At 41.8% G+C, this 18,429-nt stretch overlaps 1 protein-coding gene across 1 annotated transcript in view; it reads left to right on the top strand.

Moving 5' to 3' along the window:
- Positions 1-18,327, top strand: part of HAO2 (hydroxyacid oxidase 2 (long chain)) — a 27,611-nt gene extending 9,284 nt beyond the window's left edge. Inside the window, 9 exon segments of the mRNA XM_011933054.1 lie at positions 4,319-4,537; positions 4,889-5,027; positions 6,737-6,888; positions 8,618-8,895; positions 10,460-10,669; positions 16,302-16,389; positions 16,392-16,459; positions 16,811-16,880; positions 17,981-18,327. Of these exon segments, the coding sequence (XP_011788444.1) occupies positions 4,507-4,537; positions 4,889-5,027; positions 6,737-6,888; positions 8,618-8,895; positions 10,460-10,669; positions 16,302-16,389; positions 16,392-16,459; positions 16,811-16,880; positions 17,981-18,036 (1,092 nt within the window). The 5' untranslated portion in view covers positions 4,319-4,506 and the 3' untranslated portion in view covers positions 18,037-18,327.
- Positions 18,328-18,429: the final 102 nt, after the last annotated feature.

Here is an 18,429-nt window from a genome sequence, read left to right as displayed (position 1 = left end):
ATTCCTGATTTGGCTCTCTGCTTGTCTGTTACTGGTGTATAAGAATGCTTGTGATTTTTGCACATTAATTTTGTATCCTGAGGACAGTCAAATCTTAAAGCTCCAAAATGATCTCTTTGACTCCATGTCTCACATCCAGGTCACACTGATGCAAGAGGTGGGTTCCCATGGTCTTGGGCAGCTCTGCCACTGTGGCTTTTCAGGGTACAGTCTCTCTTCTGGCTGTTTTCACAGGCTAGTGTTGAGTGTCTGTGGCTTTTCCAGGTGCACAGTGCAAGTTGTCAGTGTATCTACAATTCTGGAGTCTGGAGGATGATGGCCCTCTTCTCAGAGCTCCCACTAGGCAGTGCCCCAGTGGGGATTCTGTATGAAGGCTCCAACCCTACATTTTCCTCCTGCACTGCCCTAGCAGAGGTTCTCCATGAGGGCTCTGCTTTAAGCAGATTTCTGCCTAGACATCCAAGTGCTTCTATACATCCTCTGAAATTTAGGAAAGCTTCGCAAACCTCAGTTCTTGTCTTCTGCACATCCACAGGCCCAACACCATGTGGAAGCTGTCAAGCTTTGGGGCTTGCACCCTCTGAAACTACAATCTGAGCTGTACTTTGGGTTTTAGCCACCACTGGAACACAGCACCCAGTCCTGAGACTGCACAAAGCAGCAAGGCCCTGGTGCCTTGTACCCTAGTCCTCCAGTCCTATAGTCCTATGATGGGAGGGTCTGCAGTGAAGATGTCTGATGTGCCCTGGAGACATTTTCCCCATTGTCTTGGCAATTAACATTTGTTTCCTCATTATGTATGCACATTTCTGCAGCCAGCTTGAATTTCTCCTTAGAAAATTGGTTTTTCTTTTCTATCATCAAATCATCAGGTTGCAAATTTTCCAGACTTTTATTATGCTCTGTTCCCCTTTTAAAAATAAGTTCCAATTCTAAACCATATGTTTGTGAATACATAAAACTGAATGCTTTTAACAGCCCCCAAGTCACCTCTTGAATGCTTTACTGCTTAGAAATTTCTTCTGCCAGACACCCTAAATCATCTTTCTCAAGCTCAAAGTTCCACAGATCTCTAGAGAAGGGGCAGAATACTGCCAGTCTCTTTGCTAAAACATAGCAAGAGTCACCATCATTCTAGTTGCCAACAAGTTCCCCATCTCCATTTGAGACCACCTCAGCCTGGACTTCATTGTCCATATTACTATCAAAATTTTAGTTAAAGCCATTCAAGAAGTCTCTAGGAAGTTTCAAACCTTCCCACATCTTCCTGTCTTCTTCTAAGCCCTCCAAACTGTTCCAACCTCTGCCTATTATTCAGTTCCAAAGTCACTTCCACATTTTCGGGTATCTTTATAGCAGCATCCCACTACCAGGTACCAATTTACTGTATTAGTCCATTTTCATACTGGAAAAGAAATACTTGAGACTGGATAATTTATGAAGAAAAACAGGTTTAATGGACTCCCAGTTCCACATGGTTGGGGAGGCCTCACAATCATGGTGGAAGGTGAAGGAGGAGCAAAGACATGTTTTAAGTGGCAGCAGGTAAGAGAGCACATACAGAGAACTGCCCTTTATAAAACCATCAGATCCACCAGGCATGGTGGCTCATGGCTGTAATCCCAGCACTTTGGGAGGCCAAAGTGGGTGGATCACCTGAGGTCAGGAGTTTGAGAACAGCTTGGCCAACATGATGAAATCCTGTTTCTACTAAAAATACAAAAATGAGCTGGGTGTGGTGGTACATGCCTATAATCCCAGCTACTCGGGAGGCTGAGGCAGAAGAATTGCTTGAACTGGGGAGACAGAAATTACAGTGAGCCGAGACCATACTAAGCTTTACATACATTATAAAAAGAAAAAAATGCATAATTGTATTTTTAAACCTACAAAATGCTCTTAAATATAACAAGCAATTTATGAGAACCAACTATTTTGTTCTTTACATGATATTGAAAAATAGAGAATGTCTATCTTTAGAAGCTACCAGAACACATGAGTCTAGAACAAACTGCACTTGAGTCTGGGCGACAGAGTGAGACTCCATCCCAAAATAAATAATAAGTAAATAAATAAATAAACCCGTCAGATCTCATGAGACTCATTCACTCTCACAAGAACAGCACTGGAAAATCCACTCCCATGATTAAATTACCTCTCACCAGGCCCCTCCCATGACATGTGGGGATTATGGGAGCTACAGTTCAAGAAGAGATTTGGGTGGGGAAACAGCTAAACCATATCACAGATCTTTCACAAGTTACGTTATTTCTGAGGCCTCAGTCTCTTTAAATGCAAAACTCAAAAATTCACAGTCCACTAATACCTTCTCTGTCTTCTTCACAGGGACATTAAGAAAAAGCTGTAGATAGAAAAGAGTCTAAGGAAAAATTAGAAGAGGTATAGAAATGAGATAAAATAGTGTTTATTATATATAAGATGCTAGGGTTGATTATTTGTGTCCAAGCAGCTTTCAAACCACGTAACTGACACTATTCTAGGCATATGACTCTGCCATAATTGTGAGTATATTTCATCTGGATTAGACACAATCTTTATGCTAGAATTGTGTAGAACAGCATTTCTATGAGTGTGTAATGTATAGGATATGTGGATTTATTGAGATATCAGGAGTTGAAACCTGGTGGAGAATTCTCATCCAATAATGAAGATAAATGACAGGCAGGGGAATGTTAAATTCAAGTAAGGAACACTTGTAAGCAGCAACTCAGTGCCATGTACTATCCTAATGCCTGGGAATACAAAGTGTGTTGGGGATCCCAGGTTCAGTTCTTCATTAGGAAGAACAAATAGTCGAGGCTATGCTTTATTACTGAAAACAAAATTAGCAAAGGGAAAAATGGCTCTTGCAGCAAAATCTGGAGGAAACCAGGTATAAACTTCCATGAGTCCTCTGCCAGTGGACTCATGCAGGATGCAGTTAATTCCCCCAGCAAAAAGATGTGATGACACATGTACAATGTTACCTACCTGAGCAGGTCAGTAGAGATTCAATGCCCAGAGTTTCATGTTTGGGGCTAATCATGTGGTCACCCTCTGCCTAGCCCATACCAAAATTCTAGACTCCCAGAGGAGAAGCAAATGTTCATCATAAACCACATTGTTTATACAAACAGTTTACACACAGGGAGGTACTCTTATCAGGGAACACTGGGAACCCTGTTGAAATCCAAGTTCCCAGACACCAACCAAGGTCCAATCTTGCAAGCAGACCTCTGGAAGAATAACATTCCCAGGCCTGGTATGTTAATTCTTTTATGCACACAGAGATATAAATAAGCAATTGTGATATAATTGGTTACTTGCAATGATTAATTCATTTGACTAAGGTTTGTTAACCCTTTGAAGGGTGGAGTAAGAATGAGCTAAATTAGATATGGTTGTAGTACTTTGTCAGACTCAACTCCATACCTCAATGTTCTCTCCTCACTCACTGGAAGAGTACTTTTTCTATAAAAAGTGCTATGACTGGGCTCCAAATTACTCCTCATAGCCTCCATCTAGAGCCCAGTGCACTTCCTGGGGGTTCTGTTTCCTGTCTGTCATATAATTTCTTCCTGCTTAGACCTTTAAGTAAGTGCTAAGGGCTACTTCTTTGTTTGACTTCAACAGAATCTGGCTTGACCAGAATCTGGCTTGACTTGAGGTATCCTCAAGCAAGTTCTGCCCCATCCCTGCTCCAGCCAAGATTCCCAGCACCTCACATCTCATCTGGCCTCTCTGTCCCCTTTGTCCATTAGAGGAACTAACCCATTCCTAGTTGAAGCCCTAGTTACTGGGAACTATCCTCTTCCTTTAGATAATGACTTAAAAGCCATTCAGTTTCTACCCACAACCTTTGGTTAATTTTCACACAACTGCCAACTGCCTGGGAGTTGGCTGGAGCTTGGAACTTCACGTTTCTCTGTTTTTCCTTCTGGAATCCTCTCATGCAGGAGCTCTATATGCTATAACTGAAAGCAGCTAGTGTCTTCAGCATCTCTGCTGCTGCTGCTGTTCCTACTGCCCTGTTTCTACTGGAGAGATTTATTGATTACCCCCAAGCCTTGTCCTCTTTTCTCTTTCAGAGGTGTTGTATCAAAAGTAGCAAGCTCTGGGTTTATAGGGCTCAAATTGAAGATGGGAATAAATGGAGGCAACATACATTGTTTCTCAGGTCCCCAAATTAGCAAAAATAGCAAAGAGGTAGATGGTGACCCTTAAGCCTCCTGCTAATATTAAGCAACATGTTCAGCAACCCAGCCAAGAATTACAAAGTAAACTTTCTTTTGTTCTTTCCGCTCTCTATAATCCACAGCCCCAGCAATTCAAACACTGAGGTTCCTGGGAACTCTCAGATGGTAGCATAAGTTCACCAAGGAATGAAGCTGGTGAGGCAGTGAAGAGCCAGGGCCTAGAAAGCTGGGAATGCCATGATGTGAGCACATTGAAAGGCAAGAGGCAGGCATGATCAACCTTGAACTTTAGGAAGATCCCAGGCAGCTGATGGAAGACAAGATGGGGAGTGAATGTGAAGGCAAGATAAAAAAATAATTACAAAAAAAAATTTGTAATGAGGTTTTAAGAGGTGGTGGGGCCTGAACTAGGTCTAAGGTGATGTGTGTAGAGTGGAGGAGAAAATATGAGAAATACTCAGAAGGCCAAATAATCAGGATTTGGGAATGGGAATGGGAGAATGGAGGGGTGGACCATTACTCTCTGCCTTCTGGTTTAGGGATCACTGGCTTTGGCAATAACTCCATTAAGATAAAGAATACAGGGAGACCAATGTTGAATCCAAACAATTTCCTACCGCAGCTTCCCCTTCATTTTCTTTTCTGCATCTGAAGTGTTCTCACTGGGTTTGGTTTTGTTTTCTCCTTGGAAGGTCCAGAAATGTCCTTGGTGTGTCTGACAGACTTTCAGGCCCACGCGCGAGAGCATCTGTCTAAGTCAACTCGGGATTTTATTGAAGGTGGAGCTGATGACAGTGTCACGCGGGATGAAAACATTGCAGCATTTAAAAGGTTTGGTCTTCTGCAGCCTGTCTATTGTTAGGTTAAGGTGCACTGGTGGGGAGCTCCTTGGACAGTAGTAGTCCTGGTTTCTGCCTCCAGAAAACACAGACCACTCAAGACCTAATAATGTGGATGATTTTTTTGTTGTTTTTGTTTGTTGGGAGCAGGGGAGGGAGGGTTATGGGAAGATGGAAAAAGAGAGAATTTCTCTTATAACTAGCATAAGGAAGTCATTCTCCTTCATCTCAGCAACTCTGCAACCTGACAAGATAGAACAAGAGTCTCAGAATGACCAGTTCCCTGGTCAGGGAGGATGGGCCTGCTGGGAGGCCTAGATCTCCTGAGTTCCTAAACTCTGGCTTGGAGAAGAAAATGGAAGACAGGCGAGAACACTCAGGTTTGGAGAAAATACAGAGATCCAAGGAGTCTTAGAGATAAGAGATTAAGTCAGGGGAGAAGAGTTGGTCTGAAAAAGTAGGAGATGGAGCATCGGTCAAGCAACATCAGTCCACAGGCAGAGGCTGACCCGCCACTTATTTTTGTATGGTCCATGAGCTAACAATCGGTTTTCATTTTTGAATGACTGGGGGGTGGGGAGTCAAAAGAAGAATAATTTGTACTACATAAAAATTATATGAAATTCAAATTTTGGTGCCCATAAATAAAGTTGTATTTTAACACATCGATGCTCAGCCATTTACTATTGTTTATGGCTGCTTTTGCACTTCAGCAGCAGTGCTGAATACTTGTGACAAAGACCACATGGCCCACAAAGCCTAAAATATTTACTCTCTGGCCCTTTATAGAAAAAGCTTGCTGATTCCTGTGATAGAGAGGTCAGGAGAATACTGAAAAATGGTATAAAAGGGAGCCCTATGTTCTGTATTTTCATACTTAGCACTATACTAAGCACCTTACATCATTTATTTCAGTCTGTCTTCACAAAACTATTAGGAAATTTGAATTATTATTCCTACTTCAGATGAAGTGACTGAGGTTATCTTACTCAAATTTGCACAATTAGAATTTTCAGAAGATTTTTCTAAGTTCGTGTGCAGAAATACTGATATTGTGTAAACAATGAAAACTTGTTACCTACTTTAGACTCCTGAGGCTAAGTAAACATTTATCTAAAAAGCATGTTTTGCATATTTATTATTTGTAAACTCTCCTACTTTCTTCTAAAGCAGTGTTTAAGTCAAATCTTGAAACTAACTAGCCTTTATCACAAAAGCCTCAATCACTCCCTGGGATTTGTTCTCATTCAGTGGCCTTTTCTTACTTTCTGGAGACTTGCTCCTAACCTGAGAGGAAAAGAGCCTGGAACTTCTTCCTACCTATTCTTTTCCTTTTAGTCTTTGTTATGATGAACCAAACCATCCAAGTGCTGCAGTGTAGTCAGGGAGGCATGGCTCAAAGACACAGACCTCTGACAGAGCAAAGCAGGTATAGTGTATAGTGTGGACTTGGTGTGCACAGAGTGGTTCAGAGAAGGTTGGGTAATGGGAAATGAGGTGTTGGGAATGGCTTTCTGGAGATGAGCCTTCTTCTGGATCAACACAGGTTACTCAGCTCTCAGCCAACTGAACCCACCAAGGTTCCACAGGACCCAGTCTGGTTTAGATTTGTGTCAGGAATCGGGGGGGTCCACCCCAGGCAGCACCTCCCTGCTGCAGAATCATCACACCAACAGAAGATCTCTTTGTTGTCTGGCACAGAATTCGCCTCCGTCCCCGGTACCTGAGAGATGTGTCTGAGGTGGACACCAGAACCACAATCCAAGGGGAGGAGATCAGTGCCCCCATTTGCATCGCACCCACAGGGTTCCACTGCCTTGTCTGGCCTGATGGGGAAATGAGCACAGCAAGAGGTATGAACCATCCCCAAATCGAGGTTCCCTTCCCAGAGGAGGGATCCCTCAGAGCAGTGGCAGAGTGCTCCAAGATTCTCTCTAGAAGGGCTTTAGGAACACAATCTGGTTAACGTTAAGGAAAGCAGGAAGGGGAATGCTTAAAGCTATGTTTGTGTAACCTAAGATTAAGAAAACATTCATTTTCCATAATAAAGAATAGTTAGAGTGCAAGGGGGGTTAATGAATAAGATGAATAAGAAGGTGCTAAAATCCAACCAAGTCATCCCTCAGAAGAGGGATGCTGGCCCTTCAGGCTCACACCATCTGCAGGAAAAGGGACGCTTAATGCAGCCCCAAGGCTAGGGCTCTCTTTGGCCCCTGATGGGCCAGGACTAGGGCTGAATGGCAGTCTCTGAATTTAGGATGAGGAGAGAATCATGACATTAGGTCCTAACACAAGGCCCTGGAAGCTGCTGTTGCCCAAATATTCCATTTTCCCTCTCTTCAATTGACCTTGTCATCTTGTTTGACAAAGATTTTCTTGTTGGGTTACATCTCCTCCCCAGTCAACCTGATTCTCATTCTACATCCTCCATCACCACCACCACCAATAATAATAATAATAATAATAATAATAAATAGAAAAGGAGAGATGGGGCTGAAATTGCTCTTGGGACTGCTTCATAATCTTCACTCTAAGTCACATCTGTTTTTGTGAATTGCTCAGGGCTTCCCTGAGGTCTTTTCCTTTGACTCCATGATACAGGAAGCTATGGATTCAAGGATTCTAGAGCTGAATGTGACATCCATCTTGATGGGGTTTAGGGACCAGGTCTAGCTAGGTTGAAACATTAATATCCTATATGAATATGACTAGTTTACTAAGTCGTCATGGTTGAATGTATTGTTTAGGGGTAGGATGAAAGAATGGGGTATCTTTCATGTCAATAGGGGTATCTCCTATTGACATGAAAAATTGAAAGTGTTAATTTTTGACTAGCCCAAATTCTCTGCCCATAGGTTATAGTGGGACAGTGACATTAACCTGTTGGAGATTTCATTGAAATGAATAGAGTAGGAAATGGGAAATCTGCCAGTCAGCAGAAGCAGTATGAATGTCATCACCATCAACTTCATTAGCACTGGTATCTATGCAGTACGCCACTTTGCAATGTAAAGAATGCTTCCATAGCTAGTATTTTATTCAGTCTCCCAACAACCCTAAAGAGATGTATTATTTTCCCCATTTTACAGATAAAGAAAATGAGAGACTCAAGGCCACACAGCAAAGAAGGAGTAGAACTAACGTTCTTCTAATTTCATATGTTATGCTTTTTCCACCATGAAGTTCAGGATTCTCCACTGGAATTACATTCCCTCGTCCTCTGTCCTCTGTAATTCTCTTCTGCTTCATTAAGGAGTTCATAAGAAGCCCAGTTTCCTGTCTGAAGGCTATAACACAACCAGCATGATTCTGGAGATTGCATGACATCTTTAGCTAGAAATATTTTGTTATCGAGTAGAGGGTTTGTAAGACAGGTTATACAGAGGAGAACCCAAACAGCTTTAGGTCTCTCAGTCTCATCAAATTGCCTTCCATCCCTTTCTTACAAGGAAGCAGAATGAAATTAAGTTTTATCTGTATTCATGGGGCAAGATGGCCAGAGGCTACACAGACTCCCAAGGCTTTTTAGCCTAGTCCAGAGGCCTCTGCCCTCCAGCCTGAGTCGTGTCCTTTGCTTTGCAGCTGCCCAAGCAGCTGGTACCTGCTACATCACCAGCACATTTGCCAGCTGTAGCCTTGAAGACATTGTTATTGCAGCTCCCGAAGGCCTCCGATGGTTCCAACTCTATGTGCATCCAGACCTGCAGCTGAACAAACAGTTAATCCAAAGGGTAGAATCCCTAGGTTTCAAAGCTTTGGTAATTACTTTGGATGCACCTGTATGTGGCAATAGGCGACATGACATTCGAAACCAGTTGAGGAAGAACTTAACACTAACAGATCTTCAATCACCTAAAAAGGTAGGAAAGATACCAAATGCAATGGACAGACATTACAGGAGGCAAATTTCTTTCCCTCTTTTCTCCTTTCCTCCATTCTTTCTTTCCACAACCTGTTATTGAATGCCTGCTCTGTGCCAGACACTGGTGATACAGCAGTTCGAAAAAGCAGATATGGTTCCTGCACCTTAGAGTTTCCAGACAAGCAGAATATAAGACCAAATGTTCTCACCCTTGGAGCTGCCCAACCTGTCACCAGAAATGTTCTGACCAGAGCTGGATGCCGAGAAATAAGAAAGCCATAGAAAAGATTTTCACGTGAACAGGGGAGTAAACTAAAAAAGTTCATCCAACATTTTCTACTTTATGACACACTCAGAAAATGCTAATTTTGGTTGGCATACATAGACAAACTGATTCTCCAAAGGGGATGTTAATGGCCAAGGTGACTGGCCAGACAGTCTAGACAGGCCAGGTTCTACCCTACTGCCTTGAAACTGAAGAATCAATATCTCTACACACATAGAACTCATTTGTGGAGCACCAGGATGTTATAGCACATTTGTTTGTAATCTCTGAACTAGGTGACTACAAAGGGCACCTTCCCCATTAAAATCCTGCAATTAAATGGCAAGGAGTACCTCAGAGAGAGACAGCCATGATAAAGTGGGAATCCCTGGCTATAGTAGAGATACTAAAGCCAGCCTTTGCACCCAGTGGGCAGCTGTGACATCCAGCCAAGTAACTCAACAGTTCTCATTAATCACAGATTGGCCTTGAGGTGCTCCAAAATCCTTATGCAAATTCCAGAAACACATTGAGATTTATAAATATGTGATGTACATAGTGAGCCAAGAGTAAATATTGGGTAATAACTGATTTGGTATTGCTTAGTTCTTATCCTGGGTATGTCTCAACTATAACATATCACATTGACCTATAAATGCTTTTGCTTATCCATCTCATATACTAAACTCTGAATTTTTTTAAAGTAGAAACTTTGCCTTATTTGTCTTTGTGTCACCAGATCCTAGCACAATTATTAAGCAGCAACATGATTCATGGTCAATGATAAGCAATTGAAGTAGAAATTCTTTTATACTAATTTTGTTAGAAAAAGGAGCTAGAAATATTGTTGGGTTTTTTTGCTCCTGTTTCTTTTTGTTTCTTTGTTGTTTGTTTGTTTGTTTTTGAGACAAGGTCTCACTCTATCAGCCAGGCTAGTATGTGGTGGCGCCACCACTACTCACTGCAGTCTAGACCTCCTGAGCCCAAGTGATCCTCCCACTTTAGCCTCCCGAGTAGCTGGGACTACAGGCATGCACCACTATTTATTTTTTTTAGAGGAGCAGAAGCAGGGTCTCTCTGTGTTGCCCATGCTGGTCTCAAACTCCTGGGCTCAAGAGAGATCCTTCCACCTCAGCCCCACAAAGTGCTGGGATTACAGGCAAGAGCCACCATGCCCAGCCCTGTTCTTCCTCCTTCCAGTTTATAAATGGTAGCTCTCCGAATGTGTCTCATCTTTGGAATGCATCAAGTAGCCTTGTGAGAGTTCAGGACTAAGTTCCCTTTTTATTTCCTATAGGGAAATTCAATACCTTATTTCCAGATGACTCCTATCAGCACTTCCCTCTGCTGGAATGATCTCTCCTGGTTTCAGAGCATAACTCGATTGCCCATCATCCTTAAAGGGATTCTGACAAAAGAGGATGCAGAGTTAGCTGTGAAGCACAATGTCCAGGGCATCATTGTTTCCAACCATGGTGGGAGGCAGCTTGATGAGGTTCTCGCTTCAGTAAGTAGGATTACTTCCGAGAGGGGTGTGTTTGTGAGTGCTGTGTGTATATGCGTGAGTGTGTCCCCATCAAGGGACTCTGTGCAATCTGAGCATATTTCACTCCTCCATACCACATGTGTTGGTATGTAGCTGTGAATTTTAAGGACTGTTAATTATTATTAGTAGCCTACTGTGTGCTAGGCTGTTTTTTCAACCTTTACATATAGCATCTCTAAGTCTCATGCCAATGCTGCGAGATGGGTATTATCCCTGTTTTGCCAGTGGGGATTCTGTAGTTTAGTGATGTTAAGCAACTGGTCCTTAGTTCACATAGATAATAAATAGTTAATATGGAATTTCATTAGACAGATGTTCTAAAGTAAACACCTTTCATGGCAAAACTCTAAAAACACCCTAATGAGTCTTTTGCTAAAATCTACAAAAGTTCATAATTTTTTCCCTTAACTCATAAACTTATGTCCATTATAGATGAAGTTTGAGGGCAAGAAAGTGAGGGAAAGGAAGGCAGGGAAAGAATCTTTACGTGGGAATTTGTTGTTGATTTGTTTTCATTGAGTTATATTTTTTCAAATGTTCTGTTGCTGCTTGACTTGTTTTAAGAAAAAGAAATGAGATTGTTTTCCTCCTCAGTTTCACTGACACTTACATAAATAAAACATGTTCACTGCAGATACATTAGAAAATACGCATAAGCAAAAGATAAAAATTAACACTAATTTCATCACTATCACTAACATCAACATTTTGGTCATTGTTAACATCTTCTTAATGCAAATACAACTTTTTGTGTTTAACAAAAGTAAAAATACTATTTTGTTATATTTTTCTTTTACTTAGCATTATATTAAGAGCAACTTTTTGTTTCAGTATATATGCTTCTCTTATTTTTAATGGTATGTAGTATGAACAGACAACTATATAACCGACATCCATTGGAGAGCATCTGTATTTCCTCTAATCTTTCCCTATTTTAAACAACACATCAGTGATTGAATCCATAGCACATTCTCAAGTACTTCTGTAAGATAAATTCCAGGAATTAGAAATTTGCACTAGCTTGTTGGTACATTCCAAGGCACGTGATGCTGGGAAGCCTAAGAGCCAACCACTCACCTCCTCCTCTGCACCAGCTCTAACTGGTAGAGAGGCAGAGGAATGGCAAGCGCACATGGAGAGTGGGGGCCACTCTTCACTGTGGCTCTCTGGTAAGAGCTGAACTGAAGTGGTCGGGCCTCCCACTTTCCATCCCACCTGTTGACCTGCAACCTTAGGAGAAAGTGGTTGGGCAGAGCACACACTGAGCTCTCTCACCCAATCCCTGTCAGGATGCCTACAAGCCATCCAGTATTTAGCAAAACAGAGAAAGCAAAAGAGTATGGCATGCCCTGAGTCATCCCAACTATGCCTAAATAGGAACAGAAGACAATGAAGAGCTCATCACCAACAAGCAGCAAACATTAGAATATAGGCTTTTGAAAGAAAACTAATAAAATACATCATACAGTAGGTGTCAGGCTCTCATTAATCAACTTAGCTGGTCTTGTTCCTTTGGAAGAACTGAGTAATGAGTAGAGAAAGAGGAAGACTAATTCTCCCATTGTGCTTCCCCACTAGAGAATGAGTATTGGCTAAGGCAGGGGCCAGGGAGAGGAGAATTTCTCCTATCTTATTGTGCTGATCAACTTGTTATTCTCACAAGCCATTTGGCTTCACATCCAAACCCAACATCACTTAAAGACAGCACCAATATCATTGTGAGCCTAGTGAGGGTTTTGCTTCAGGTGAAACCTGACTCTGCACTTGTGTAACCCTACCTCACTCACCTCACCTTAATCCTGGCCCGAGATCTATTTATTTATAAAAACAAACTTCCAGCTCACAGGTCAGAGTTTTCCATTTGGTTTTCTAAAACATTGTATTCAAATATCATTTATCTGAGTTTTTTTAAAAATTTATTTCCATAGGTTATTAAGGAGCACTTGGTGTCTGTTACATGAATAAGTTCTTTAGTGGTGATTTGTAAGATTTTGGTGCAACCATCACCTGAGCAGTATACACTGCACCCTATTTGTAGTCTTTTATTCCTCACCCCCTTCACACTCTTTCTCCCTTAGTCCCCAAGGTACATTGTGTCACTCTTATGCCTTTGCATCCTCATAGCTTAGCTCCCACTTATGAGTGAGAACATATGATGTTTGGTTTTCCATTCCTCAGTTACTTCACTTATAATAACAGTCTCCAACCTCATCCAGGTTGCTGCAAATGCCATTAATTCATTCCTTCTTATTATGGCTGAGTAGTATTTCATTATCTATCTATCTATCTATATATATACATGATAGTTTCTTTTCTTTTCTTTCTCTTTTTTTTGAGATGGAGTCTCGCTGTGTCTCCCAGGCTGGAGTGCAGTGGTGCAATCTCGGCTCACTGGAAACTCTGCCTCCCGGGTTCACGCCATTCTCCTGCCTCAGCCACCAGAGTAGCTGGGACTACAGGCGCCCGCCACCATGCCTGGCTAATTTTTTTTTTTTTTGTATTTTTAGTAGAGATGGGGTTTCACTGTGTTAGCCAAGATGGTCTCGATCTCCTGACCTTGTGATCCACCCGCCTCAGCCTCCCAAAGTGCTGGAATTACAGGCATGAGCCACCACACCCAGCCCATACCACAGTTTCTTTATCCACTCATTGATTGATGGGCATTTGGGTTGATTCTACATTTTTGCAATTGTTAATTCTACTGCTATAAACATGTGTGCAAGTATATTTTTCATATAATGACTTCTTTTCCTCTGGGTAGATAGCCAGTAGTGGGATTGCTGGATCAAATGGTAGTTCTACTTTTAGTTCTATAAGGAATCTCCACAGTGTTTTCCATAGTAGTTGTACTAGCTTACATTCCCACCGGCAGTGTAGAAGTGTTCCCTGTTCACTGCATCCACATGAACATCTATTATTTTTTGATTTTTTGATTATGGCCATTCTTCTAGGAGTAAGGAGGTATTGCATTATAGTTTTGATTTGCATTTCCCTAATCATTACTGATGTTGAGCACTTTTTCAAATGTTTTTTGGCTATTTGTATATTTTCTTTTGAGAATTATCTATTTGTGTCCTTAGCTCACTTTTTGATGAGATTTTTTGCTTTTTTTTTTCTTGTTGTTTGAGTTCCTCATAGATTCTGGATGTTAGACTTCTGTCAGATGTATAGATTGTGAAGGTTTTCTTCCACTCTGTGGGTTGTCTGTTTACTCTGCAGACTGTTCCTTTGCCATACAAAAGCTCCTTAGTTTAATTAAGTGCCTGCTATTTATCTTTGTTTTTATAGTACTTACTTTTGGGTTCTTGGTCATAAAATCCTTGCCTAAGCCAATATCCAGAAGGGTTTTTCCTGTTATAGTCTAGAATTTTTATAGTTTCAGATCTTAGAATTAAGTCCTTGATCCATCTTGAGTTGATTTTTGTATAAGGTGAGACATGATGATTCAGTTTCACTCTCCTACATGTGGCTAGCCAATTATCCCAGCACCATTTGTTAAATATAGTATCTTTTCCCCACGTTATGTTTTTGTTTGCTTCACCAAAGATCAGTTGGCTGTAAGTATTTGGGTTTATTTCTGGGTTCTCTCTTCTGTTCCATTGGTCTATGTGCCTATTTTTATACCAGTACCATGCAGTTTTGGTGACTATTAGTAACGAGAGAGAATTCACGTACAAATAAAAGACATTTTTATAGTCCCAGTGTGGCATTATTTGGATTTTTTCTTTTTTTTCTTTTTTTCTTTTTTTTGTGTTAGAGTTTTACTCTTGTCACCCACGCTGGAGGGCAATGACACAGTCTCAGCTCACTACAACCTCCGCCTCCCAGGTTCAAGTAATTCTTCTGCCTCAGCCTCTCAAGTAGCTGGGATTACAGGCATCGGCCACCACACCTGGCTATTTGTATTTTTAGTTGAGATGGGGTTTCACCATGTTGGCCAGGTGGGTCTCGAACTCCTGACCTCAGGTGATTCACCTGCCTCAGCCTCTCAAAGTGCTGGGATTATAGGCATGAGTCACTGTGCCCAACTGGAATATTTTCATGATGTCGTGAAAGAAAAACATGTTTGTACAAACTCTTCTAGTGACCCATACTATGCAGTGGAGTTGATAATAATTGTGAAATAAAACAGGGAGTGAATTTCACCTTAGGGTGCAGTGAGGCTTTAGAGTTAATTTTTAATAGAACAGAACAGGACATTCATTAGAGTCTTCTGGGGACAACAGCTGGCTTATCCTTTCCCCTGGTCCCAGGAGGAAGTACAAGGACAATGTTAGATATGAAACCTCATAGAGGTGAGAACTTTTCTCAAAATCCTCACCTTTTATAGCACTGGCAACATCCTGCAGGGAGTGGGACACTGACCTCAGGCACAGACTCTAAGGGGGTGCCAAAAACTCAGATACTATAGTTCGAAATCAGATGATCTCGAAGTTCCTCATAGAAGTTCCCACCTCTTTCACAACAGTATAAAAATATTCCAAATAATACCATGCTGGGGCTATAAAAATGCCTCTTATTAGAATGTGAATTCTCTCTAGTTATTACATGTAAGTTCCAAACATATTCAATTCTACCCCTTCACCTATAAATTACAGAAAATTACTTCCTCACTAGTTTCTTATACTGTTCAGTCTCGGCCAAAGGATCCCATTCAGATAGAATGCTGATGGATTCCTTTGGCAGCAGATGGCCTCATAGGGCCCAGTTTTGACTCCTCTTCTCAGGCTATCCCTCAGAGAAGCACAGCCAGAACCCCGAGGGAGTTCCAGAACTCCCTCCCCAAGGATCTTCCCCGTTGATCCATAAGGGGCCTGCTGTCACTCCTCTTTACAGACTTCTAGGTGCCTAGAAGCAAAGATTGGCCTGGGGCACCTTGTGTGGTCAAGGCCTATTGGCCTGTTCCCTGGAATTGAAGAGGCAACATAAGAGACAAAGCTCCTTAGAAAAATCAGGCCAAGGTGATAAGATGTTTTCATTGTGTCTATCAAAGTCTCAAAATTTAGTTTTACCATGTTGTACTTTAGTCCTATCTCATTTTCTCAGATACGCCATGAGGGAATCAGGGACAAGTTGGCCAAATGGTGCATGAGAAATAGTGTGCAGCCCAGTTTCCCAAGTCAGGCTGCAATCCAGACATGCAGGCCATGGCCGAGCATACTTGTCTTGCCAAAAAGACTTAGTGCCTTCACAGTGGAGAGCCTTTCTATTTTTGCCACCCTAGAAACAGAGAGAGTAGAAGAAAATCAAAAGTCAAACTCTTGTTTGAAAAGAAGAAAGTTAAAGTGAACATTATAAATGGAAAATGCCCCTTTTGGGATGGAAAGAGCAACGAAGCACTTCTTCCAATCTGTAAGAAAGTTAAGGGGGTTAGAGAGAAGCTAGACTGGAGTCAAAGCAGAAAGTCAAGGCAGGAGGGCCTCAGGAATGTGACTGCCGCTGCAGTTGATCAGCACCGGCAGCCTCAAGCATGGGAGGGGAAGAAATTGTCAAGAGCATCTCCTCAGCTTGGTTTGCCTGTTCCTATGCCGGGAAGACCAAGTCTGAGTGTCAAAATAGAAAACCCTCCAGCCCATGTGTATCTCCTTTTCAGATTGATGCTTTGACGGAAGTGGTGGCTGTTGTAAAGGGGAAAATTGAAGTCTACCTTGATGGTGGGGTCCGAACTGGCAATGATGTGCTGAGGCCCTGGCCCTTGGGGCTAGGTGCATTTTTCTTGGGAGACCAATCCTATGGGGTCTTGCCTACAAGGTGAGAGTGGCAAAGCGAACCAGCAAGAAGATACAGAGCTTCTCATTCATTTCTGTGCTTTCCTGTGGTTCATTTTCCAAGCTTAGCCCTTTTCAAAATGATTCCTAAAGGATAGTTACACCTAAGCTGCATCTCCATGCTTCCTCTGAAGCCTATTGCAAAATGTTCAATAGCTCTCATCCCCTATCTTTGTCTCTGTCCTTTCCTTTATTCCCAAGGTAATTCTTACTTCACAGATATTTCCCATCTTTCCCATCATAGCTCTGACTACATCTAGAATTTATATTCAGTGGATGGTCAGAATGTTCCTTTATGTCTCTTTGTGTCTCTGTCTGTCTGCCTCGGGAGCAGGGTGAACATGGTGTTAAGGAAGTTTTGAACATTTTAACAAATGAGTTCCACACTTCCATGGCCCTTACAGGTAAGTTAAAAACATTTTTTTTCCCTGATTTGGAACTTAAAGCAGGATGGCTAAAGAATAGGAATAGCAGTCCTTCCCTCTAGCTGACCCTTTCCTGACATGGTAGCTGTCCAAAACATAGGACAGGCAGGCAACACTAAAGACAAAGATTAAGCAGTATTCTCCGCCCAGTGGAAACCAGAGCTCTCCTCAAGATCACTGTCAGTTCTGGGGAGTGTCACCTCTGGCTCTGAATTCTTGCTTCTGTTGAATTCATTCTATTTATGGACTATTGACATATCCCATGCCTGCTGCTTCTATCCACTCCAATCAACCCAGGCATGAAACTCAACTCTTTCTATGCTTCTATTTCTAGGAAAAGACCCTCTCATTCATATATTTTTGTGAATAATATATTTTGCCAAAGTTATGGTGCATACATCATAAATATGGAAAGAACTCCCAGTTAAACATTATGCAGCCTGTTATTGAATTCTTTCGGCCTTCTTATGACCAGGGACTTCTCATTGCCTACTCAAGCCCACAACTCCCCAGCCCCATAACATCATGCCAGCTTCTCTTTCTCCCTCCCTTTAGTTATCTGGAGTTACTCTCTTCAATCCTTATGTCCAATCTGAGCTACAGTCATAATTTTACATATTAATTAATATCTTCTTCTAAAGAAGAGCCTTTTCCTTTGACAGAACTTTCCTTTAGAAGGCAATTGTTACGTGGAATACTCACCCCATCTCTTTTGATATCTGTGTGTCATATTCCTCCCTAACAGATACTTCCTATATCCCTGAGCCTTATCAAAACCAAGATAAAGATCAAAGACATCTATTGCACACAAGAGTTGATTTAGAAAATGCTAAAATAGGGTTTTTACATGTTTACCCTGACATTTTGACATAGCTGTGTTCAGAGATGACATGGGCTCAGGTTCACAGAATAATTCCCAGTGCAAACAGAATTACATTATTCATTCTGTATGTAAACCATTTATAAGAGTGAGCACAAAGATCAAGTCAGACTTGTTCCCCTTCATCACCCCTTACCCATGATGAGGCGAATTGCTGGTATTTGAGATAAATGAGCTTGTAACCACATTGTTCTTTTAGGCTGCCGGTCGGTTGCTGAGATCAATCGAAACTTGGTCCAATTTTCCAGGCTGTAAGACAAAAGGGCCAGTAACCAGACTGCTGAGGTTGCTCACAGGAGGATCACAAACTCACAGCACGGTGTGTGATGCTGTCCTGCCTGGACCCCATCCTGTCCGGAGGCTCATGCCCCATATTTCCCATATTTCCAATCCCTCCACCCCTGTGCTTCAGGCCCTCCAAAGCCCTGTGTTCCCCAAATGTTCCATACCCTTCTTTGTATCACTGACTATTATATGTTGCTTTCTTGCCTAAAATCTTCCTCTGAAGTAAAAGATCTCAAAAGGGCAGATCATTAATGACTGGAACCACTAGTGGGTTATATTTTTTGCATACTCTATGCAACTCTATGAAATGACTATTTAACTTTGTACTCTGGACAGAGGAGCTGTGTATACAAGGCATTTTCC

The sequence above is a fragment of the Colobus angolensis genome, unplaced genomic scaffold (assembly GCF_000951035.1).
Source record: "Colobus angolensis palliatus isolate OR3802 unplaced genomic scaffold, Cang.pa_1.0 Scaffold124, whole genome shotgun sequence".
Lineage (NCBI taxonomy): Eukaryota > Metazoa > Chordata > Mammalia > Primates > Cercopithecidae > Colobus > Colobus angolensis.
This window is presented reverse-complemented; position numbering and strand designations above follow the sequence as displayed.